Source organism: Silene latifolia, chromosome Y (genome assembly GCF_048544455.1).
Source record: "Silene latifolia isolate original U9 population chromosome Y, ASM4854445v1, whole genome shotgun sequence".
Taxonomy (NCBI): domain Eukaryota; kingdom Viridiplantae; phylum Streptophyta; class Magnoliopsida; order Caryophyllales; family Caryophyllaceae; genus Silene; species Silene latifolia.
This window is the reverse complement of record NC_133538.1, coordinates 317,166,437-317,190,523: the sequence shown is the minus strand read 5'-3', so window position 1 is coordinate 317,190,523 and position 24,087 is coordinate 317,166,437. Positions and strand designations below refer to the sequence as shown.

General features: G+C 41.8%; 1 protein-coding gene across 1 annotated transcript; it reads left to right on the top strand.

Moving 5' to 3' along the window:
- The first annotated feature begins 10,171 nt into the window (after positions 1-10,171).
- LOC141631243 (uncharacterized) lies at positions 10,172-12,482 on the top strand. The gene is made up of 4 exons (XM_074443940.1): positions 10,172-10,779; positions 10,890-11,349; positions 11,976-12,221; positions 12,339-12,482. Exons 1-4 carry the CDS (start codon positions 10,172-10,174, stop codon positions 12,480-12,482), a joined length of 1,458 nt encoding a protein of 485 aa, XP_074300041.1.
- The last annotated feature ends 11,605 nt before the right edge of the window (positions 12,483-24,087 follow it).

Below are 24,087 nucleotides of genomic sequence, written 5' to 3'. Positions count from 1 at the left end.
CATATTAAATCCAGTGTCCATTAAATCAAGCTAATTGGAAACTTATAAATGATGTTCTAACAGTTGCATTTTAGTCGGACAATGTGAGAGAATAATATATAATGATCTCATCAGTTTGATTTTTATGTAATGTTCAGTATCATCAGTTTGATTTTTATGTAATGTTCAGTATCATCAGAATAAATACGCAATTGCTAAATCCCGCACATCATTTTACTCAATCCCGCACATATTGCCATAATCTTCCATAATTGCCCTTCATCTTAAAAAAAAATTAAAAAAACTGTTCTAACTTCTCTCTAAACCTAATTAATCAGTTAATCGTTCGACATGGAATGCAATTCGCACATCATTAAAACTTAATCTCGCCGTTTTACCAACAATTTTATTATGCCCCATCTTTTAATCGATTTAGTTGATGTTTTTTTGATTAAAAATGGGGATTTTTACAATTAGAATTTTGATTGAGTTGGGTTGTTGAAGGGATGGTTGTGGGGTCGTCGGTCTGGACTAGGGTGGTCGGAGGGAGAGCGTCGAGTGATGGTTGTAGTGGTAGTGTTGTTGTGGTTGCTGCAGGTTGTAGGTGCGGGAAGGGGGTCGTCGGCGCGGGGAGAGAAGCAAGGATGGCTAGTCGGCGCGGGGGGAGAACCATGGATGACTGCTCGGCGCTAGGCGGTGAGGAGCGGTGGTCGGCGGCGCTGGGATGGTGGTGGGGAAAGGTTGTCAGGGGTTGGGGATGGGTATTTTATACGTTTATTGCTTTTGTTTTTTCATTCTCTTATTTCTCCTCCTTGTTTCTCTGTTGGTAAGTTGAGTAATGAGAGGGGCACATTCGGAATAAAAGGCAAAAATGTGCGGGATTAAGTAAATTGTTGTGCGGGATTTAGCAAGTCCCTAAAATTATTATGCGAATTAATATTCTGGCACCATTAAAAGATAAATCAATTTATAGTGTAGATACATTTTTGATAACATAACATAAGATACATTGATTACTCCTCCGTCTAAGTCATATGTCTTGTCTTTGACCCCGTCTCGATAATCATGGAAGGAGTTTAGGGTTGAATTTAGCGGTCCACCCCCGCCCCTAATCCAACCTTGCACACTTTAAGTTGCTATATACTGATATACATACCTTTAGCTAGCTAGATACATTTATTTAATTTGATAGATACGTACCTTTACCTTGCTAGATACACTCTTTTACCTTTTTTTTTTTTTGAAAATAAAACACGGGAATTATATTAGATCAATCTCCGCAAGAGAAAGAACAACTTGCGGGAAATCCGATACAAGAACAAGCTCATTACCATCGAACCCAGACAACCTAGCAACATAATGAGCCACAGTATTACCCCCACGTTTAACATGAATACAACTAATAGACGGAAATAAACGCAACAGATTTCGTAAATCATCCACGCAAAGTCCAAACGATGTCCGTTCCACGCTTTGTCTTCTAACCGCCATCACCACCTTAAGAGAGTCACTTTCCAGGGAAAAAGTCGACATACCCAACCGATTCGCCACTTCAAGACCAAATAAAGCTGCCCGAGCCCGAGCCTCAGCCACCTCCACCTCCCATCCCGCTTCCACCCGCTTACATCCCAACCAGAGTACCCTCCCCTCAGCATCCCTCGCAATAGCTCCTAGACCCACCACCCCATTTGTGGCCAAGTGAGCATCCACATTAACCTTAACATGGCCATGTTGAGGAGGAGACCAAGAACATCCATCCACCTCCGAATTCATCCGTGGATTATTATACACCCGGTCTGCAAATCCTTGGTACTCAGTCACCATTTTCACCATACCCGAGCACACTATTTCTACAGGAGGCTGTGATTCTTCAAATAGCCTTTGGTTTCTTATAGTCCAAAGTGCCCACATCATAGCAAGAAAACGACCCCTATCAAACTCATCAAGCTGCTGCAATACCCACACCATACGATCCTCACAAATGTCATTCGGGGCAGCCATAACCAGATCACCAAAGCCGCTATCAGCCCACATCCTTCTCGCCCATTCACAACCAAAAATAGCATGGTCACAACATTCATCGAGGGGACAGAAATTACACGCTGGTGTAGGGGAGCAATGACGACTAAATAACCTCTTTCTCACGGGTAGCGTATTAGTGCAAATTCTCCAAATAAAATGAATAAGTTTAGGAGGCACCTTAAACTTCCAAATAATTTTCCAAATAGACGAATTATCACTACGACCATTCACCACACCCGTACTACGCCTCCCCAACCAATACCCAGACTTCACAGTGTAACATCCGTCTGTCGAAGGCCACCAAAACAATTCATCACAAGGTAGCCTACTACTCAACGGGATTTTCTGAATAAGCTTTGCATCATCATTCACCATTATATCCCTTACTAACTCCATATTCCAGCAAGCATTATCCATATCAATCAAATCAGACACACGCAAATTCGGGTCGGCCTCTAAGTTAGGCATAGGAACCTTACTAGCGTCATCACCCGGTAGCCAAGCATCATCCCATACTCTTATACTCGCCCCATTCCCCACTCTCCATTTCAACCCTTCCAAAAGAAGCGATTTAGCCCCCCATAAGCTCTGCCACGTAAAGCTAGGATCATAGCCCCTCCTCGCCTCCAATATGGAGTCATTTTTAAAATAGCGGGCCTTAAGGACACGCCCAACGAGAGAATCCGGTACCAGCAACAACCGCTACACTTGCTTTGCTAAAAGAGCTTGATTAAATACACGCAAATCCCGAAAGCCCATTCCCCCACTTGCCTTCGGCTCACACAACCGCTCCCAGCGCAACCAATGCAACTTTCGTTGAGTGTCAGTCGAGCCCCACCAAAACCTTGCTAAGACCGTATGAATTTCATCAATGACGCCCTCCGGAATGGCAAAAAGACTCATCATATATGTCGGAATTGCTTGTGCGACCGCTTTGATAAGGACCTCCTTCCCGGGTTTAGATAGTAGCTTTTCTTTCCACCCATTCACCTTCTTCCATACCCTCTCTTTAAGACATGTGAAGAGCATTTTCTTTGACCGTCCAATGATAGTAGGTAATCCGAGGTATTTTTCATGCTTATTTACATCTCGGACACCCAACAATGACTTTATTGCTTCCCTCAAAGGATTCCCAACTTTCTTGCTAAAAACCATTTCCGATTTATCAAAATTAATTTTCTGTCCCGATGCTCTTTCATATTGGCTAATAATGTTAGCTATTTTCGAGCATTCCTCAAGATGTGCTTTGATAAAAAGAATACTATCATCAGCAAAAAATAGATACACTCTTTTACCTTGCTAGATACACATCTATGGCAAGCTAGATACACTCATTTACCTTGCTAGATACATTCTTTAAGTTGCTAGATACATACCTTTAGCTAACTAGATACATTTATTTAAGTTGCTAGATACGTACCTTTACCTTGCTAGATATACTCTTTTACCTTGCTAGATACACATCTACGGCAAGCTAGATACACGCCTTTAAGTTATGCTCTTTCATAAGGTAGATATGCTCTTTTACCTTCCTAGATACACTCCTTTACATTGCTAGATACATAGATCTACCTTACTAGATACACATCTTTCACAAGGTAGATATGCTCTTTTACCTTCCTAGATACACTCTTTTACCTTACTAGATACACTTATTTATCTCGCTAGATACACATCTCAAATAAGCTAGATACACTCATTTACCTTGCTAGATACACTCATTTACCTACACTCATTTACTTGGCTAGATACACTCATTTACCTTACTAGATACACATCTATAGAAAGCTAGATACACTTCTTTACCTTGCTAGATATAATCATGTACCTTGTTTAATACACATATGTTGCTAATTATATATCATTATACGCGATCCTTATTATTTATATTTAAACTCAATAAATCGTACATTTTTTTTTGAATAGTACTTGTTCGTGGGAGGGAGTACTAAATATCTTATGCTATATACAAAATACAATAATCGTGCAATAATTGTTTTAAGATTGAAGCTTTGTTCTTGTTCGATGAACTCATTTTATCAAAAATGTTACTGCAACAAGTGAACAAGCAGTGATAGAATACTGTAGGCACTGAAAATTTATTAAAGTGCCGAATAAATAAAATAAATCAATTGAATCTGAGTTAATATTAAATTTTAGCTCAATTTAATTAATTTGCCCCGATTAAATGAAATACGGATCAACTCGGATTACAAAATGGGTTATCTGGATCATTAGACCCGAAAAAGATCATATTTGGGCCAAATTCACTAATAAACCCATAAATGGGCCTGTGAATGCCAAAGTCCACCAAGGGAAATTGAAACTCTATAAATAGAGTTATTCCCATTCATTTCAAAGTTAGAGAAATCATAATCATAAATTTCAGAGAGAAGAAGACACAAAAGCTCTATAAATTCCCTCTGCAAGCAGTCAACAAGCACACCAAAACTGTGCCGCCTGCCCATGAAATTCAAGTTCAAGCTACAACATTCAAGAGAGAACAAATCGCAGTGACCCTCTCAAGAATACAAATCGACACCTCCTACAGAGTGCATAAAACCTCTACAGGTGTCATTCAAATACAACGTTCACGCCTCTACTACATACAGCGTTTACGTGATCTACTACGGCATTTAGAATAAGCGGATACATTAGAGATTGTACACATAAACTTTCTGATATTAATAAAAATTCATTTGTTTCCTATTTTGTATTACATTTATTTTGCGATACAAAATTTGTTGTTACAAATTTTGGTGAACCAGACGTGAACATCTCTACCTCTCATCTCTATTGCTGTTTTATTCAAGTCTACCAAAACAAGAAGATGTTTACCAAGCAAAGCACCTCCTCCAGTCCATCCAAGAAGACCTACGCAGATATCCTGCATGGTACCCCCCATTGCTGCTACCTCCCCTGCTACGCAGTCAGTTGGCATCTCCACAAGAGGAATGGCGAAGAAGGCTTCTGTTAATGCTGTTACTGCCAGTCTACGCTCTACACACGTCCCAACTAGGCCGTGCAAGTTCTCTGTCGCCTCCATAGCTGCTGCTTATACAGCGCTCCTGGCCGCCTCTCCTCCTTCACGCGAGGAGACTAGAAGTGTTAAGGTTGACAAGAAGGCTTCTCCTTGCAAACCCAAAGCGTCGCCAAAGAAGAAAGAAACCTCAACTCCTAACGTTGCTTCAGTCATGGTGATAAGTGGCGATACTCTTGAGGATCGAATGCAGAAAATGAATGATCTCCTTGAGAAGATGATGAAGGAGAATGAAGAAAAGAACAAAAAAATTGATGAGCTCCAAAAAGAGGTGGTGGCGCTCCGTGAGGCCGAGAACGAGCATGGTGACACTGATAGGGATGCTGATAGCGATAGAGAAGTTGGCGAGGATAGGGAAAAGCCAAAGAATGAGATCAACAACTTCACTGAAGAGAAGCTGCAGGAGTTAATAGCCAAGACGATCAAGTGTCAGTTGGATGATAGCTCGACAAGTAGTGGACGCTACATCAAGCCTTACACTAAGAGGATTGACAGTCTGCGCATGCCATCTGGCTATCAGCCTCCAAAATTTCAACAGTTCGACGGGAAGGGGAACCCAAAGCAACACATCGTCCACTTCGTCGAGACATGCAACAATTTGGAAAGAAGGTGATCATTTGGTGAAGCGATTCGTTCGTTCGCTCAAAGGGATCGCGTTCGACCGGGTACACGATCTGGACTCGAGTCAATTGACACCGGGGTCACATGGAAGATGAATTCCTCAACAGATTCTACAAAGACACCAGGACGTGTCGTCGGATGAGCGAATTGACAAAGACAACTCAATGGCAAGATGAGCCTATCGTCGATTACATCAACAGGTGGCGTGCGCTGAGTCTGGAATGCAAGGATCGCTTAAGTGAAGCGTCGGCAGTTAAAATGTGCGTCAACGGGATGAAATGGGACATTCTTTACATCCTGAAAGGGATCATGCCAAAGAGCTTCCAAGACCTGGCTACCCACGCCCATGACATGGAGATCACAATCAAAGAACATGGTAGTGCTCGACCAAGTTCTTCTAAGGTGCCAAGTGAAAAGAAGGAGTTCAAGAAAACGGATAAGAACTCCAAATCGTCGACAAAGGAAACAATGGTTGTCGAAACCAGTAGTGCACCTGTGAAAATATCGTCAAAGCCTATGTATGAAAAGAAGAAAGAGTCATTCTCTTACAACTACCAACGAGACAAGCCTACATTGAAAGAGTTGCAGGCTAAGAAATACCCATTCCCAGATTCTGACTTGTCTGGAATGCTCCATGACCTCTTAGAAAAAAAGATTATACAATTTCCAGAGTCCAAGCGCCCTGAGCAAGCAAACAAGACAAACGCTCCCAACTACTGTCGTTATCACAGGCTGGTGAGTCACCCTATTGAAAAGTGTATAACACTCAAGGAGAAGATCATGCAGCTCTCCAAGGAAGGGAAGATCATTCTTGACTTGGATGACACAGTAACCACAAATCAAACTACTGTAGTCTTGGAGCAACCTGACGAGCCAATTATACGACAAGGACAGTGTGTGTATATGTTGCAGTTCGGGAGTTTTGAGCCTGTGGCATTACGGATCTAAGGGTCATTGTCATCACTACCTCCAACGTCATTGGAAGAAAGACTACCTCCTCAGGATAAGAATGAGAAAAAGAAGCATGAAGATGACAATGAAGGTTGGACTTTGGTTACGCGCAAGAAGTCAAAGAAACAAACAAGACAGACATCGCAACCTGTTCATCGTCGAATAAAACTATAAAAAAGGACGAAATCTCGCAAGACGAAGGGAAAGAGAAAGTCCAAAACAGTGGTCAAACCACATGTCTTGCCTATCGATATACTTGAGCAAGAACCACCGAGTCCCGTCACCTTAAAAGAACTTTTCCCACAAGACTTCTTAAACAAGGTTACCGTGCGCACCGTCTCAGCTACGGAAGGTGGTGATGATAAAAATAAGATAGAGGAAGGAGGCCCAGATGATGCGGTATTACCACAACAATTGCGTTCTGAAAAGGAGAACGAAATAGTGGCTGCTCTTGACGCCCTTCCTACAAACATGGGATGGAAGCAAATCTTTCATCTACCTAAAGAGAAGCGTCAGCTGATAATTCAAGGACTTGAGAAGTCCGATTTGTATGCGGGCAAGATGAAAGAACAAATTGAGCCTATTGAGCAATCAACTGGATGTGTCTTCTGCAACACAGCCTTGAGTTTTGCATATGAGGATTTACTCCTTGGATCCAAACCTCACAACAGGCCACTTTATGTGTCTGGGTACATCCGGGGTCAAAAGGTCAATCGTATCTTAATAGATGGAGGATCAGGAGTCAATCTCATGCCAAAAGCAACCGTGAACGAATTAGGGATCACGATGGACGAACTCTCCAGTAGTCGAACAATGATTCATGGTTTCAACTTGAATGGGGAGCGTGCAGTTGGCATGATCCGCGTGAACCTTACCATGGGCGATCTTTCTTCCGACACATTGTTCCATGTCATGGATGGCAAGACGTCGTTCAAACTATTGCTGGGACGACCTTGGAAGCACGAAAACGGAGTTGTCGGCTCAACCCTCCATCAATGCTTGAAATATTATCGTGGTGGTGAAAGGAAGATAGACGGAGATGCCAAACCCTTCTCTAAGGTCGACTCTTTCTTCGCTGATGCAAAATTCTTTGAAGAGAATGGTACTTCCAGTGAGTTCATGCCAACCACCATCTCTTCAACAGGAAAAAGGGGTAAGCAAGAAAAGAACATCATCAAAGAAGATAGTGCTGCAAGTCTTGCTAAAGAAAATGATGTTAAGAAAGATGTAGACAAGGCCAGCAAAACAGCTACTCCTGTTGCGTCACCCAAGAAGCAAGAGACACCGCAGAAAACTACACCACCAGTATTACGCTACATCCCAAAGTCTCGCCGCAAAGATGAGGAGAGTTCTTTTGCAGAGTGTCTAACACCAAAGATAGAGCCTAAGGATAAAAAGTCAAGTATGGTGTTCAAGCAGGAATGGGTGGCCAAAGTCGTTACACCTCTACCAAGTTCATCTCAAACGGAGATTGTGAGACCTTCTCCAAATGGTTTCGTCTGTTCAGCCAGTCAATCATCAAGTGAGGAAAACAAGGGGATATTTGATTCCAATGCTTACAAGCTACTTGCGAAGGCTGGATATGACTTTACAAATCCGACTCCTCTCGGCGAAGTTATAGAAGTTGAGCCGTACGATCTTAACAATGCGCAACATGAAGTGTTCAAGCAAGATGGGAGCTTAATTGTGACCAGGGCCGGGCTCGGATATGAGTCTACTGCGCCTGTGAAGATTGGTGCTCGTAGAAAAGGGGCTACTGCGTCTTCTTAGCACATCACAGTAGAAGAGGTCGAAGAAAATGAAGGAGAGGAAAAGATGCATCCATCTCCAGTCTTCGATCGAATAAGTCCACCTGCAGAGAAGTGTCGTCCTTCTATATCTGCAAGGCTAGGGAGACCAAGTGCTTCAACCAAACACATTTCTGTCTATACCAGGCTTGGCAATCAAGGAGAAAGTAAAGTCAAAGTATCAACACTTTCGTTGCGCAAAAACAAGAAGGGTGCAATACATGAACGCTTGGGCGGTCCATCAAAGACAGTCTTCAGTCGACTAGGGGCTCCCAAGAAGAATAGCGGTGAGGGTCGTCCTCTCTCAACTTCTACAACACAAAATGAAGAAGAAGTAAGAGTAAGCGATGACTTGAGAAGCGTAATACCATCTCGCATGAAGCGTATGCAAGTAGTGGATATCATCCAGCATGAGCCACTCAAAGCAAGGAGGCGCGTACTAGTTCTCACAGGCCAGTCAAAAAATGTTGAGCCTATTCCTTCATCTTCACGTCCTTATGGTGTAAAGAAGCCAGGAGATTTAGAATTTACAACGTCGTCATATCACATCACAGTAGAAGAGATACCTGACGAGAATGAAGAAGTTGAGGCCGATGAGGCCCCTGAAACACTTGAAGACGGGGGGTAATCGACTGTGGACGAACTCAAGGAACTCAATTTGGGAACTACTGAAGATCCTCGCCCCATTTATGTCAGTGCTCTTCTGACTAAGGAAGAAGAAGAGGAGTACTACAATTTGTTGGTCGAATACAAGGATGTCTTCGCTTGGAGCTATAAGGAGATGCCTGGACTTAGCCCAAAAATTGCAGTTCATCGTCTAGCAATCAAGAAAGGCACCAATCCCAAAAAGCAACCTAAACATCGTTTCAGGCCGGAGCTTGTACCTGAAATTGAAAAGGAAGTCAATAAACTCATTGAAGCAGGTTTCATTCGAGAAGTCAAATATTCTACCTGGATAGCAAACATTGTCCCGATCGAAAGAAGAATGGACAATCGCGATATGTGTCGACTTCAGAGACCTTAATGATGCATGCCCGAAGTATGACTTCTCTTTGCCAGTTACAGAGTTGATGATTGACGCAACCACTGGTCATGAAGCCCTCTCATTCATGGATTGTACTGCTGGTTATAATCAAATACATATGGCACCTGAAGATCAAGAAGCAACAGGTTTTCGAACCCCAAAAGGGATCTTTTGCTACACAGTCATGCCGTTTGGATTGAAGAATGCTGGCGCTACGTACCAACGCGCAATGCAAAAGATCTTTGATGACATGCTGCATAAAACAATAGTGTTATATTGATGACGTGGTTGTCAAATCAAAGAAAAGAGAAGACCATATCAAAGACCTTCGAACCGTCTTTGAAAGACTTAGAAAATGTCAACTCAAGATGAATCCACTCAAGTGCGCATTTGGAGTCACATCTGGGAAGTTCTTAGGTTTTGTGGTCAGGCATAGAGGCATTGAAATTGACCAAACAAAAATCAAAGCTATCAAAGAAATGTCGGAACCAAAGACATTGAAAGAGTTGCGCGGATTGCAAGGACATTTGGTATACATCCGAAGGTTCATCTCTAACTTAGCCGGGCGTTGCCAGCCATTTAGCCATCTCATGAAAAAGGATGCTCCATTTCAATGGGATGAAAAATGCAAAAATGCTTTTGATAGCATCAAGAAGTACTTGGCCAACGCGCCAGTGCTGGGGGCACCAATTCCAGGAAGGCCACTTGTCCTCTATATTCAAAAGACAAGAACGCTCACCAGGGGCAATGTGTGCTCAAGAAATTGAAGACCGCAAGGAGAGAGCACTCTACTACCTGAGTCGTACCTTAGTTGGAGCTGAGTTGAATTACGCGCCTATAGAGAAGATATGTCTTGCTTTGGTGTTTCCCATCCAGAAGTTGAGGCACTACATGCAGGCGCATACCATACATGTGGTCTCAAAAGCCGATCCAATCAAGTACATACTCTTAAGACCAGTCTTGTCTGGAAGACTTGCGAAATGGGCAATGTTGCTTAAGCAGTATGACTTGGTGTTCGTGCCTCAAAAGGCTGTGAAAGGTCAAGCTATCGCCGACTTCATTGCTGATCATCCAGTGCCAGCAGAGTGGGAAATTTCAGATGACCTCCCAGGAGAAGAAATTTTCTATGTGGACGTTCTACCTCTATGGCAGATGTACTTTGATGGTGCTGCAAGGCAAGATGGAGCTGGAGCTGGAGTTGTGTTTGTAACTCCACAAAATTATCTCAAGCCATATGCCTTTACACTTACTCAGTTGTGCACGAATAATATGGCAGAATACCAAGCTCTTATACTCGGCCTTCAAATTTTGATTGAAATAGGCGTCAGGGATATGGACATCTACAGAGACTTAGAGTTAGTGGTCAACCAAGTCCTTGGTGAATATAAAGTGAAAAGGAAGACTTGATTCCCTACCATCAACGGGTATTAAAACTACTGAATCAGCTTGACGACATCCATGTTAGTCATGTACCAAGGAGTGCCAATAAGTTGGCTGACGCGCTTGCTAATCTTGCAGCCACTTTGGTACTGGGGGCAGAAGAGTCTATGCAAGTCCCAGTCTGCAACCGCTGGACAGTATCTTTGCTTGAAGGAGAAGAAAATATAGACACAACCAACATGATATGCGTCTACACAGCTGATGAAGATGATTGGCGTCAACCTATCATTGATTTCTTGGACCACCAAAAATTACCTGATGATCCCAGACACAAGGTTAAGATACGTCGACGTGCTCCAAAGTTTATTCACTATAAAAGGATGCTCTACAGACGTTCTTTCTCAGGCCAATGGTTGAGGTGTCTAAGCAAGGACGAAGTTGTTGAAGCAATACATGAAGCTCACTCTGGAATTTGTAGCGCTCATCAATCTGGGCCAAAACTTCATGATCGCGTAAAGAGAATGGGGTATTACTGGCCAACCATGGTACAAGAAAGTATGGACTTTGCGAAAAAATGTGAACCCTGTCAGTTTTACGCAAACTTCATACACCAACCGCCGGAGCCGTTGTATCCTACTGTTTCTTCATGGCCCTTTGAAGCTTGGGGACTTGATGTTGTGGGACCTCTTACTCCAAAGGCCTCAAATGGACACGAGTATATCCTCGCTGCCACTGACTACTTCTCAAAATGGGCAGAAGCCATCACACTACGGGAAGTGAAGAAAGAAAATGTTGTGGACTTCATTAGAACCCAAATCATCTACAAATACGGTGTACCTCAACGTATCACAACTGACATTGGTAAACAATTTTTCAACCATCTGATGATAAGACTGGGAAAAAAATTCAAGTTCAAACAATACAAGTAATCCATGTACAATGCCTCTGCAAATGGTTTGGCTGCAGCCTTCAATAAAACTCTTTGTAACTTGTTGAGAAAATTAGTAGCAAAGTCAAAGCGAGATCGGCATGAAAGAATTGGTGAGGCGTTATGGGCATACCTTACCACATACAAAACACCTACTCAGACAACCCGTACGCGTTGGTGTATGGAGTGGAGGCCGTGTTACCTTTGGAGTTGCAGATCCCTTACTTACGCGTTGCTATTCAGGGGGGACTCACAGATGATGAGAATGACAAGTTGCGATTAGCAGAGTTAGAGTTTCTCGACGAAAAAAGATTAGAGGCCCAACAAAAGCTCCAATGCTATCAAGCGAGGTTGTCACGCGCATTCAACAAAATGGTGCGCCCTCGTTCTTTCCAAGTAGGAGACCTCGCCCTTGCAGTACGAAGGCCAATCATCACCTCTCACAAGCCAGTTGGTAAATTCACCTCTAAGTGGGATGGTCCATACGTGGTATACGAGGTCTACACAAATGGTGCTTATAAGATTGTTGATGAAGACGGTGTGCGTGTCGGTCCAATCAACGAAAAATTCTTGAAGCGCTACTATTCTTGAGGCTCAACAATGAAGGCTCCTAAGCAAGAGCTTAAACTGCACACCAAGGCTCCTAAGCAAGAGCTTAAACTGCACACCAAGGCTCATAAGCAAGAGCTTAAACTGCACACCAAGGCTCCTAAGAAAGAGCTTAAACTGCACACCAAAGCTCCTAAGTAAGAGGTTAAACTGCATACCAAAAAAAAAAAATGTCCTTCCCTTTTATGAATTACGTCGGCTTGATCTGGTAAAGTGCTTCGTGCTTTACAAGTACGTAGGCAGCTTGGGTGAACATGTAGCTCAAGTGCAGCCACACTTCCAAACAAACATCATCCCTCTTTATGAACTACGTTGGCTTGATCTTGCAAGTTGTCACCCCTGTCAGCTTTGTGAGTACGTAGGCAATTTGGACAAACACTTTGTTCAAGTGCAGCCACACCAAAATAAAACAAATAAAAAATGCTCCTGGCCTGCAAAAGCCTAAACTCTGAACGGTGAAATCAAATTCACATCATGGACAATATAAATGTGAAGATCAACGAAAAATGAGCTAAAATGAAACAATCACACGCAGGTCTGCAATAAAAGAGATAACGATCAAGTTACATAGTAATAGTAGTCTAAGCCTAAAATCTATGGATCAAAGTAAATTGAAGCAGGCATTTGCTCATGAGACGCCCTTTGTTCTTCAATTGAAGCCTCCTTTTCGGTACTCAGAACAGGGGTAGCCTCAAGCTCTTTCAAAGTCTTTTCCGTAGTCTCAACCTGTGACTCCAAGTCGGTCAGGGTTCCAACTTTAGCTGCTATACTTTGCTGTAACTCAGTTTCCATTTCCTGCGCCTGTTTCAGCTCAGCTACAAGGCTAGTTATCTTCTTCTGAGTATCTGACAGTCGAAGAGATTCTGCTTCAAGGTCTTCTTGTACTTTACTATGATGTGCCTTCACTTCTTCAAGTTTCTGGTGTTGCTGAAGCTTATCCCACTCCAAAGATTCAGGGTGATGACGTTCGGCTGCAAGCTGCTGAAGTACAAGGTAATCATTGACGGCACCTACGTAAGAGTTAACTTGTTGTTCCAACAGGGTAGGATCGCCTTTGAGCTGCCGTATACCCGCATAATATGCCTTAACCTTCGCTGCCACTACTTCCACTTCTGAAAAGTCTGCATTCTTCAATTTTGTCGTAAACACAGTAGCTACACCACGCAAGGCCTTCGTGAATATCCCCTCATAAGGTGAAAATGGACGAAACGAAGCTTCAGGAGGATCAAGGACATTCACAAACTTCGAAGGAGTCGATCCCGTCCTCAGATTGCAAGGTGAGACCATGGTGATAGGAATAAGAGAGCGTAACACTGACGTTTCGCTGGCACCCACAACGGAACTCCCTGTATGACCTTCTCGAGAACCAAACTCGTGAGCATCACTGGAAGATGATATCTTTTTAAACTTGGAAAGTTCTTTCCCCTTTCGAGGCACGTACTCTCGAGTAGGAGGATCTAAATCTAATCCAGGATAATCGCAAGCTGCAGTTGACACTCCCACCTCCAAAGCCACGTCACCTTGCTGTCAAAGATACAAGTTAATTAGTTTGTTTCAAAAAAAAAAAAAAAAAAAACGTACCAGTGATAGAGAGGGCACACGTGAAGCACTAGAAACCCCGGCAAATATCACTTCATCATCATTCGTATCTATGACATGTGCTTTCCTTTTCTTGCCACGTCCGTGCTTCGGATCAACATCAGATGCTGCATCACTATGGTATCCATCCCTGGCACGGATACTTGTCTTTTTACATTTTTCATTGTGGCGTGATTTCAAAGTACGTTTGCCGCAGGGGCCTTCCTTGTCCACGTGTGGATCACTCCCTTCTTTCCCTGGACAGGAGGTGAGTAGAAATTTTTTTATGTCCTTTCGAAGCTCACCTATACCGGCAGTCTCCCACCATTCTCTAAATTTAGTGGTGGAACGTTCATACCAACGGATTGAAGAACTAGAAAGGACCACTATAGAGTAACTTTTCGAGAATAATAAAAGTTGCCAAAACTTCAATGCCTTGTGGCTGCTGACTCTACGTTGACTCGAAGCACGAGCTAACATATCAGGAACGTCTTGACAAAAGCCTAATTGTCTGCTAAATCGGTGAGGATTATACGGCTCTAGATAAAATGATTCACCCAGACGAAAAGGTAAATTTTAGGAATTAATGCCTTGAATTTATGTCGAAGACGGATAAATTAAAGACAAAGGGGATTTTTCCGAGTGGAAAGTGGGTCGTGAGTTTTCCTATGCAAGTCGCGTATCTTCCTGTGTTTAGGTACTGAGGTTTTGGGACCTATTAATGTTGTTACGCATGACATTGGTTTAGGAACATAATGGCTAGATTTGACTTTTCCATAATTAGTTTGTCAAGTTGACTTCTTTGTAAAGTCTCATGCCTTTGTTTGTTAGGTGGTTCAAGTCTTACGGGTATGTATTGGTTTTAGGAAATTAATTATTTAATTTCCTATAGTTTATTCTTAATTGGTCTAGATATTTTATCTTGGGTGGAATAAATATATAAAGACCCAAGTTTTGTTCTAGGTTAATTAAGAGAGAGATTTGAGAGCACAATAAAGAGGGTCGATTTGTGAGGTTCCTTCTGAAGAAGAAAACTCAGTTTGTTCCGGGCTCCATTATTGGTGTTCATCTGTCTTTGAAGATCGGAGGAGTTTGTTCAGATCTTGGTAGGCCTCAAGATTATTTGTCCTTCGTCTTATTGGGGTAGTCTCTTTTGTTCCTTTGAGACTACTATATTTGTTGGTAGAATAGGGTATACTTTTGGCTCATATTGAGCGCGTGTGTACCGGTCTACTGCTGTACTATTTTCTCCACTATAGTGAAATTTGATCTCCTCACAGGGTGAACGTAGCCAGTTATTTTACTGGTGAACCACGTAAATCTTTGTGTCAACTTTATTTACATTCGTTATTTATTGTTCTTATCGCCTTATCAATTAACTGTTTGGGTAACGGGACGCCTCCGTTACAACAATTGGCACCAAAGCTAAGGTTCTGATTTGGGATATGCTTCCGCGTTAGTTGTCTTTTAGGCGTTATTTGGGTTTCTTGATTTTCAGGTGAAAAGATGTCGGGAACGAATGTTTTGAATGTTGAAAAGTTCACTGGAAGAAATAGTTTTGGGCTATGGCAGTTAAAGATGAGAGCTTTGCTTATACAGCAAGGCGTCTAGTCTGTTATCTCAAAGGCAAATTCAGCAGGTAGTTCGTCTGATGCAGCAAAGACAGCAAAGACAGATGCAGATGTAGTCTTGGAGGAGAAGGCTCATTCTTTAATTCTATTATGTTTATCTGATCACGTTATGGTTGAGGTTGCCGATGAGGAAACTGCTATAGGTTTGTGGTTGAAGTTGGAATCTTTGTATATGACAAAGACTCTAACCAACTAGTTGTTTCTTAAGCAACGTTTGTTTGGTCTTCGTATGCAAGAAGGTATGTCTCTCAAGGACCATCTAGACGGTCTTAACTCTATTTTACTTGATTTACGTAATTTAGATGTTAAGGTAGATGATGAGGATGCTGCCTTAATTTTGTTAGTTTCTTTGCCAAATTCGTTTGAGACTTTTGTGGAGTCGTTTGTTGTTGGTAAAGATTCTTTGACCCTAGAGGAGGTGAGGTCAGCGCTTCACACTAGGGATTTGCACCGAGTAGCGTCAGGTGGTGTTGTAGACAGTAGTCCTGTAGGGCTTGTTGTGAATTCGGAGGGTTCGAGTAAGGGTAAAACCAAGTCTAAGGGTCCTCGTATGAATGTCTGTAATTACTGTAAGGAACCCGGTCATTGGAAAAATCAGTGTCCTAAGTTGAAGGAAGCTGGTGTTTCTGCTGTTGCACAAAAGGTTGCCAAATATGATTCTGAGGAAGATTATGCTCTCTTTGTTGATGTTGTTCCACGTTCTTTGGATAGTTGGATTTTGGATACGGGATGCGTTTATCATATGTGTCCTTTTAGGGAATGGTTTACTTCTTATGAAGCTTCACATGGGGTCAATGTTGCCATGGGTGACGGGTCTATCTGTGAGGTGCTTGGAGTTGGTACTATTCGGGTTAGGACATGTGATGGTGTTGTTATCTTTCTAGAAGGTGTTAGGCATGTTCCACGTTTGAAGTGAAATCTTGTATCACTTGGGATGTTAGTTGATCAGGGCTACGGTTTTCAAGGTGATGGTGGATCGTTGTGCGTTGGTAAGGGTTCTTCTGTTACTTGGAGGGGTGTTAAGGAAGGAACTATTTGATACCCGTCGTTGTGAGTACAAAAAATAATATTTATAAACCTATTAAAACTAACAGAAGCTAGTGGTAACAGGGTCGAATCACAGAGAGGCAGATGTAATTATTAGTTGTCTAAATTCAGTCCAAGGTAACAATGATGTGGGGGTTTGACTGAATTGGTCTATAACTGATGAATGATAAACTAAAGAAATGTATAAAATCAAATATAAAAAGGGTACTAAGATGGTCGGTTCTTGTAGTTTCGGCAAAGCACTAGGTAGGTCTAAAATAAATCACGTGAGTCGGGAAAACAAGAGGTCCTCTCGGTCCACTCTTAACAAGTAGCATCTTTCGATCTCGCTACGGGTCCCTAATATCACTAATCGACTCTCGTCCGAAAAGTGACTAAAGATTCTAAACTTTACCTATCTTTCGATCTTAGCATAGTTTAGTCATTTTAATTGGTAGTCTAACAACTTTCCCTATCTTTCGATCTAATGGGTCAGTCATATAATAAGCATTCAACTAGTCGCATGCATTCGATTCGTCAAAAATAACAATTAAAACAATTAAAACGAAATACAGCTCACATGGCGATCGATCGACTAGGAACCAGTCGATCGATCGGCGTGCGATCGTGGTCTACAATCTAATGCCGCCTAATCATACGGTTCCCTACATCCTACCACGATGAAATTAGCTACTCATACTAGGAATGATAACAACAATAAAATTAACGAAATTAACTACTGAATTCATGATTAAATTGATTAAACGAACGATTAACATAGAACAATAAATTGGCTTTGGGGGATCTATCTTAGCAATTCTATACTACGAATGAAAGTAATAAAACGAAATATCAGAACAGAAGAATACCGCGTATAGGAATTGTAGAGGAAAGATCAAACCGAATGCGAAAGAACTTTATTGAAGGAAATTATTCTAAGCTATGAAGCCTAAAGAATTTCTGATCATAAAACTGATAAAAACTGAATCCCTGTTCTCCAAACCTAGCATACGTTATATAGAATACAACATAGTTCTTATTGCCAAAACCTAACTACTATGGGCTTGCTATTCCTCGATCTTTTAATTCACGTCTGAGATAGCGGCTTGGTCGATCGACCAAAGGTAGCGGTGGATCGACTGGACTGCAGTGTACAGTAGTTCCTGGAAGTCGTAGGCTGTTCGATCGACTAAGGACAACGGTCGATCGATCGAGGTAGCTGATACTTGACTTCTAACCTCTCGTGGATTTGTCTTTCGGGCCTCAAAATGCGCACCAAGCTCGTTCCTTGAGTAAATACTTCACGTCAAATGCAATGCAGGATACTCGGGGACGGATTTAGCTCAATTATCTACTCATTTCCGCATAAATCTGCAATATTACAATAAAATACGAAAGTAGACGAAACGGGTCAAATAGTAGCCTTAAACTACACAATTGAGCTCTGAAATGCGTGTAAAATAGGGTGTAAAACATCATATAAATGACACGCATCACTATTTATGTCCTTCAAGGCACTGTGCTGACTGTTGGAGCATCAGGTAATCGTTCTTCTGTCTCTCTCGAGTCTAAGTTGGGGCATGTGCAAGTTGGATATGTGAACGATACTTTGAAGCACATCCAGTTTGGGTCACTTGGTGATATTCTGGATAATTCGGGTCTGGATAGCTTTAGTGAGAATGGTAGTCTTGACAGTAAGGTGGAGTCTATTTCGGTACAGGTCAAGCTACAAGGTTCTCAAGACAAGCTATCTACTTTTGTCTCTGCGCCTCAATGAGGCGGTCTGCGCCCCAAGAGGTGGGGCGGTTTAGGGCTCCAGGTGGAGCTATTTGTGGCTCTTGAAAGAGAGCCGTTTTGGACCTCACAAGGGGTCATTTTGAAACTTCGACGGGAGTTTATTCTTTGGAGCTTTTGGGTTGGACTTGCTAGTCTAACAATGTGTACCTTTGATGGAGGTAATTTGTGCTCACTTAGAATGTTTGCTTTTGTTTGGTTTCGACTTGAGTTTTGTTGCCTTGGTGTAGGCATTTTTGTGGTGGTCATGACACCTAGTATACTCAAGTGAGACTTTTGTTTTGTTCGTGGCATTTGTGTTCTTTTTGGGACAGCTTCGTACGACGGTACATTTGGCCATGTAATTTGGAGGAGATTTTGTCTTGGAGATCTTGTGTGTGTTGTTTTGGTACACCGTTCCATCATAGTGACATTTGGGTATCTCATATATTTGTGTTGGCGTTTGGTAGCTTTTGTCCTCTTCGGAGTTTGCTACATTTGGCCTTCCTATTGGTATGAAGATATATTGGGTACTTAGTACAATTGGTAGTTTCAGCTTGCTACATTGGGTACTTCGTATATTGGTCACATTTGTTGCACACTTAGTTCGCTTGTCCATTTTGTGGGTTGTGTTCAAGTCAGTGGAGACTATTGATGCGTGTCTTTTATATGATGTTTTACATCCTATTTTCCACGCATTTCAGAGCTCATTTGTGTAGTTTAAGCTACCATTTCCCCTATTTCCGTCTACTTTTGTGTTTTTGTACATTATTGCAGAAATGTGAAGAATTCAACGGAAATTTAGCTAAATCCATCCCCGAGTGTCTTGCATTGCATTTTGACGTGAAGTATTCACTTAAGGAACGAGCTTTGTGTGCAATTCAAGGCCCAAAAGACAAATACACGAGAAATTGGAAGTCAAGTGTCAGCTACTTCAGTCGATCGACCACCACCTTCATCGATCGACCAACTGCGGGTTCGAAGCTATCGACATCACTCACTCGATCGATCGACCGCCACTATTAGTCGATCGACAAGCCGCTATCCCTGCGAGAATTAAAAGATCGAGGAAACTCAAGCCCATTGTGTTTAGGTTTTGATAATAAGTGTTACGTATATTTTCTATATAACGTAACCTAGAACATCAGATTAATCATTCAGTTTTTACTGGTTCTTTAGTTTTATTTCCAACATTCAATAATTAGGGTTTTTAATACTATTTCGTACAATTACTTTTGCATTCGGTTTCTGGATCTCTTGCTGCAATTCCAATCGGTATTCTTCTGCTAATAATTCAGTTTGCTTTATTATCGCTTTGTAGGATAGAATTGTTAGTTAATTTCCGAAAACCGATTCATCGTTTATGTTAATTGTTTGTTCTATAATTTCAAGCATGAATTCTTCTGTCTATTTTATTGGTTTTATTGTTGTTATCACCCTTAGTATGAGTAGCTAAATAATTTGTGCTAGGATGTAGGGGAATTATAGTGTAGGCGGCAATAGAATGAATACGCTTTCGATCGCGTGTCGGTCGATCGATCGCCATACCTGGTCGATCGATCGACCACGTGGGGTTTACCCTCGTTTTAATTGATTTAAATGTTGTGTTTGACGAATCGAATGCATGCGACTAGTTGAATACGTAATATTTGACTGACCCATTAGATCGAAAGATAGGGACAGTTGTTAGATCACCAATTAAAATGACTAAACTATGCTGAGATCGAAAGATAGGTAAAGTTTAGACCGTTAGTCACTTTTCAGGACGAAAGTTAGTATTAGTGATATTAGGGACTTATAGCGAGATCGAAAGATGCTATCTGTCAAGAGTGGACCGAGAGGACCTCTTGTTTCCCGCCTCTTGTGTTTGATTTAGACCGACTTAGTTTGCTGCCGCCGAAACTATAGTGAGCCGACCATCCTAGTACCCCCTCTTTTATCTGTTTTATCCGTTTATTTAGTTTATTGTCTTTTACTGCTGTTAGTATAGACCAAATCAAATCAACCCCCACTTTCGTTACCTTAGACTAAATTAGACAATTAGAAATTACATTCGCCTCCTTGTGGTTCGACCCTGTTACCACTAGCCTAGGTTAGTTTTAATAGGAGATTATAAATTTTATTTTTGGTGCTCACAACGACGGGTATCAACTATTGGGACAGGTAGTGACTTGAGAATCGACTCTGTTAAAGCTGGTTTGGATTTGGTTCATTTTTTGGGTAATTCAAGTCAAGGTGGAGATTTATTAGGAATTAATGCCTTGAATTTGTGTCGAAGACGGATAAAACAAAGAAAAAGGGGATTTTTCCGAGTGGAAAGTGGGTCGTGAGTTTTCCTATGCAAGTCGCGTATCTTCCTGTGTTTAGGTACTGAGGTTTTGGGACCTATTAATGTTGTTACGCATGACATTGGTTTAGGAACATAATGGCTAAATTTGACTTTTCCATAATTAGTTTGTCAAGTTGACTTCTTTGTAAAGTCTCATGCCTTTGTTTGTTAGGTGGTTCAAGTCTTACGGGTATGTATTGGTTTTAGGAAATTAATTATTTAATTTCCTATAGTTTATTCTTAATTGGTCTAGATATTTTATCTTGGGTGGAATAAATATATAAAGACCCAAGTTTTGTTCTAGGTTACTTAAGAGAGAGATTTGAGAGCACAATAAAGAGGGTCGATTTGTGAGGTTGTTTCTGAAGAAGAAAACTCACTTTGTTCCAGGCTCCATTATTGGTGTTCATCTGTCTTTGAAGATCGGAGGAGTTTGTTCAGATCTTGGTAGGCCTCAAGATTATTTGTCCTTCGTCTTATTGGGTTAGTCTCTTTTGTTCCTTTGAGACTACTATATTTGTTGGTAGAATAGGGTATACTTTTGGCTCATATTGAGCGTGTGTGTACCGGTCTACTGCTGTACTATTTTCTCCACTATAGTGAAATTTGATCTCCTCGCAGGGTGAACGTAGCCAGTTATTTTACTGGTGAACCACGTAAATCTTTGTGTCAACTTTATTTACATTCGTTATTTATTATTCTTATCGCCTTATCAATTAACTGTTTGGGTAACGGGACGCCTCCGTTACAACAGTAAATATGAAGAACGGAGAGAGACATGATAACCAAACTTTATGGAATCATGGTTGTCATCGTCACGGAGAACTTCAACCTTGTTTGGGTGTAATATGAAACAGTTTGCGTTCACTTCTCGACCACCATAAATAAGGTCACGCGCTTCATCATCCGTGTAAGCTTTGGCTCCTTGAACGCCAAAATAAGCAACCATGGACGGACCCGGAGGAGGTGACTGCATTTTGTGGTAAGCAGAAAAATAGTGTGCAAGCCAACCATATAGATAATGAGCCGGGAAGTATGATCTAGAGAATGCGGGGCTTGAACATTTGACCATCTCATTTAAGCCTCGATAAATGGTCGCCAGAACGGGGATAGCTAGGCTGAATGTATTCCCCTCAGCCAGCAAACTAGCTATCTCAAAAGTACATGGCCTGATTTTTCTTTCTTCACTCTCAGGAAGAACGAAAACGTACAACCAACATGACAGAAACGCAGCTAAATAGACTCTGTCCCTATAAGACTTGTTGACGCCAACCTTATGAAACATAGCTTGCTCTGCAGGGGCCCATTCCGTTTGGGCACGTCGGAAGTTCTCCGCTAGGATTTTATGTTTTCTTTGGAAGGCCGCTGGTCTTTCGTGCTTTAGTATTAGGAGATTTATAAGTAATCGCTCTCTTCCACCAAAACCTGATCCAATCCTCCGCTGTGACCTTGCGTTCATTTTTTGCTCGTCTCACAAGACGGCGAAAGGCAGTGAATAAATAACTACAGGCCCCTGGAACAAGTCTATTGCCTTGACCATCTCTCTGCATGAATATTTTTATTTGCTGGACTATTTCATCATAAATTTCCCCATTAATAGGCAAGCCACCTAGTTTTTGAAGATCCCATAAAGAAATTGATAGCTCGCCCTCTTTGGTGTGAAGCGTATTGGTAGTATGACACCAACACTCGCAAAAGGCGCGTATGATGCGTGCATCCTTATTGTATGTGTATAAAGAAGCATAGACTGCGGAATCAATAGAAGCAGATACCAAAATGTCGCTGTAGCGGGATAACACGTCTTCGGTCCATTCCCAGTAACCTTCAATATAAGAGAATCCGCCATACATCTTCACATAGTTGCCACTCCACTTCGCACAACCTGATATGATATCTCGGCCAAGCAAGGAGAAATAATTAGAGGAATCACTTTTCGCTTCAAAAGTACTCTTCAAAATATGATTAGCAAACGTGTCTGGCAGCTCAGTCTCCAGTTTCTTTGACATATCTTTTTCAAAAAATTTCTTGCTAACAAGGCTTGCCTCAGAACCATCTAAGTCGCGCAAGGACTCGCGGTTGATCAAGCAAGTTCTAGAAGCAGGAGCATCATTCTCTTCATCGACCAGAGAGAGATAAGTGACACTGTTTTGGCGTAGCTCCTCGAGATGTACCATTGTTACCTGCAAATAAAGAGGAAACAAGTCACTAAATGTATAATGAAAGTCAAAATGCAGGTGACATTCTTCTAAATCTTCATGCGGTCGACGAATCGGGTACATTGCATGATAGCTTCAAGGGAGAATCGAAATGATCCGACCGGAGTAATTTCCAAATCTTCAAGCGGTCGACGAATCGGGTACATTGCATGATAGCTCCAAGGAAGAATCGAAATGATCCGACCGGAGTAATTTCCACATCTTCAAGCGGTCGACGAATCGGGTACATTGCATGATACTCCAAAACAGAATCGAAATGATCCGACCGGAATAAATCCACGTGATTACAATGATAACGTTTATGCTAATCTTGCTGGCGTTAGGTATCAGGCCTGCAAGATCTCGTATGGAGTATATTTGTGAATGGTATGCCGTGATGTGGTTGTCTTGAATATAATCTTGAATGAATATATGGATGAGTGAATGAATACCCTTCTTGATTTCCTTCCTTTGCTATTTATAGGGTGAGAACCCTAGATATGTCCTACCTTGAATATGGAAAGGGAATATTACTTCCATAAGGACTTCTTTCCAAATCCGAATTCCCTTACCAATTCTCCCCGATCTCCCTAACTTCTCCCTGACTTCTCCCTAACTTCTCCCTGACACCCTTTTCCTTAACGCGGGCACCTCCCACGGTGGGCTCTTGATATTTCTCAAGCCCATCTCCCCTTTTCCTGACCGCGGGCTCCCATCCTCCTTCCCTCTTCTTTATAATCTTTACTTTACTAAGTGGGCTTTCTTTATTACGCTATTTTTAGCCCAAACAGTTTGCCCCAAATTTCTTGTGAAGTACGCTTTCTAGTATCGAACAAGGAATTTACGTAACTAAATGTTTAAAACCTACGCCGCCTTTTTACTCCTTCCCATGCAAGCCGCCTTTCTCCTCTTTCTCCGCACCCAACTCCCTCTCTCCTCTTTATAACCCCAACGTCTCTCTTCCACTCTCATTAATCACTCCAAATCATTTCAAAAAACTCTCTTCTCTCAAACCCTCAATCTTCTTCTCTTTAATCTTCATCGGCTTCACTGTTCCCTTTCCCGTCTTCATCACCAGGTAATCTATCTCCTTCCCTCCTTTTAATCTTCATTTTCTCTCTCCATTATGGGCAAAACTCGTGAGTCTTCGTCAACCTCGACGCCCTCCGACCGTAATCTTGACCCTACTTTCCCTTCTCGGGGACTTTTCAAAC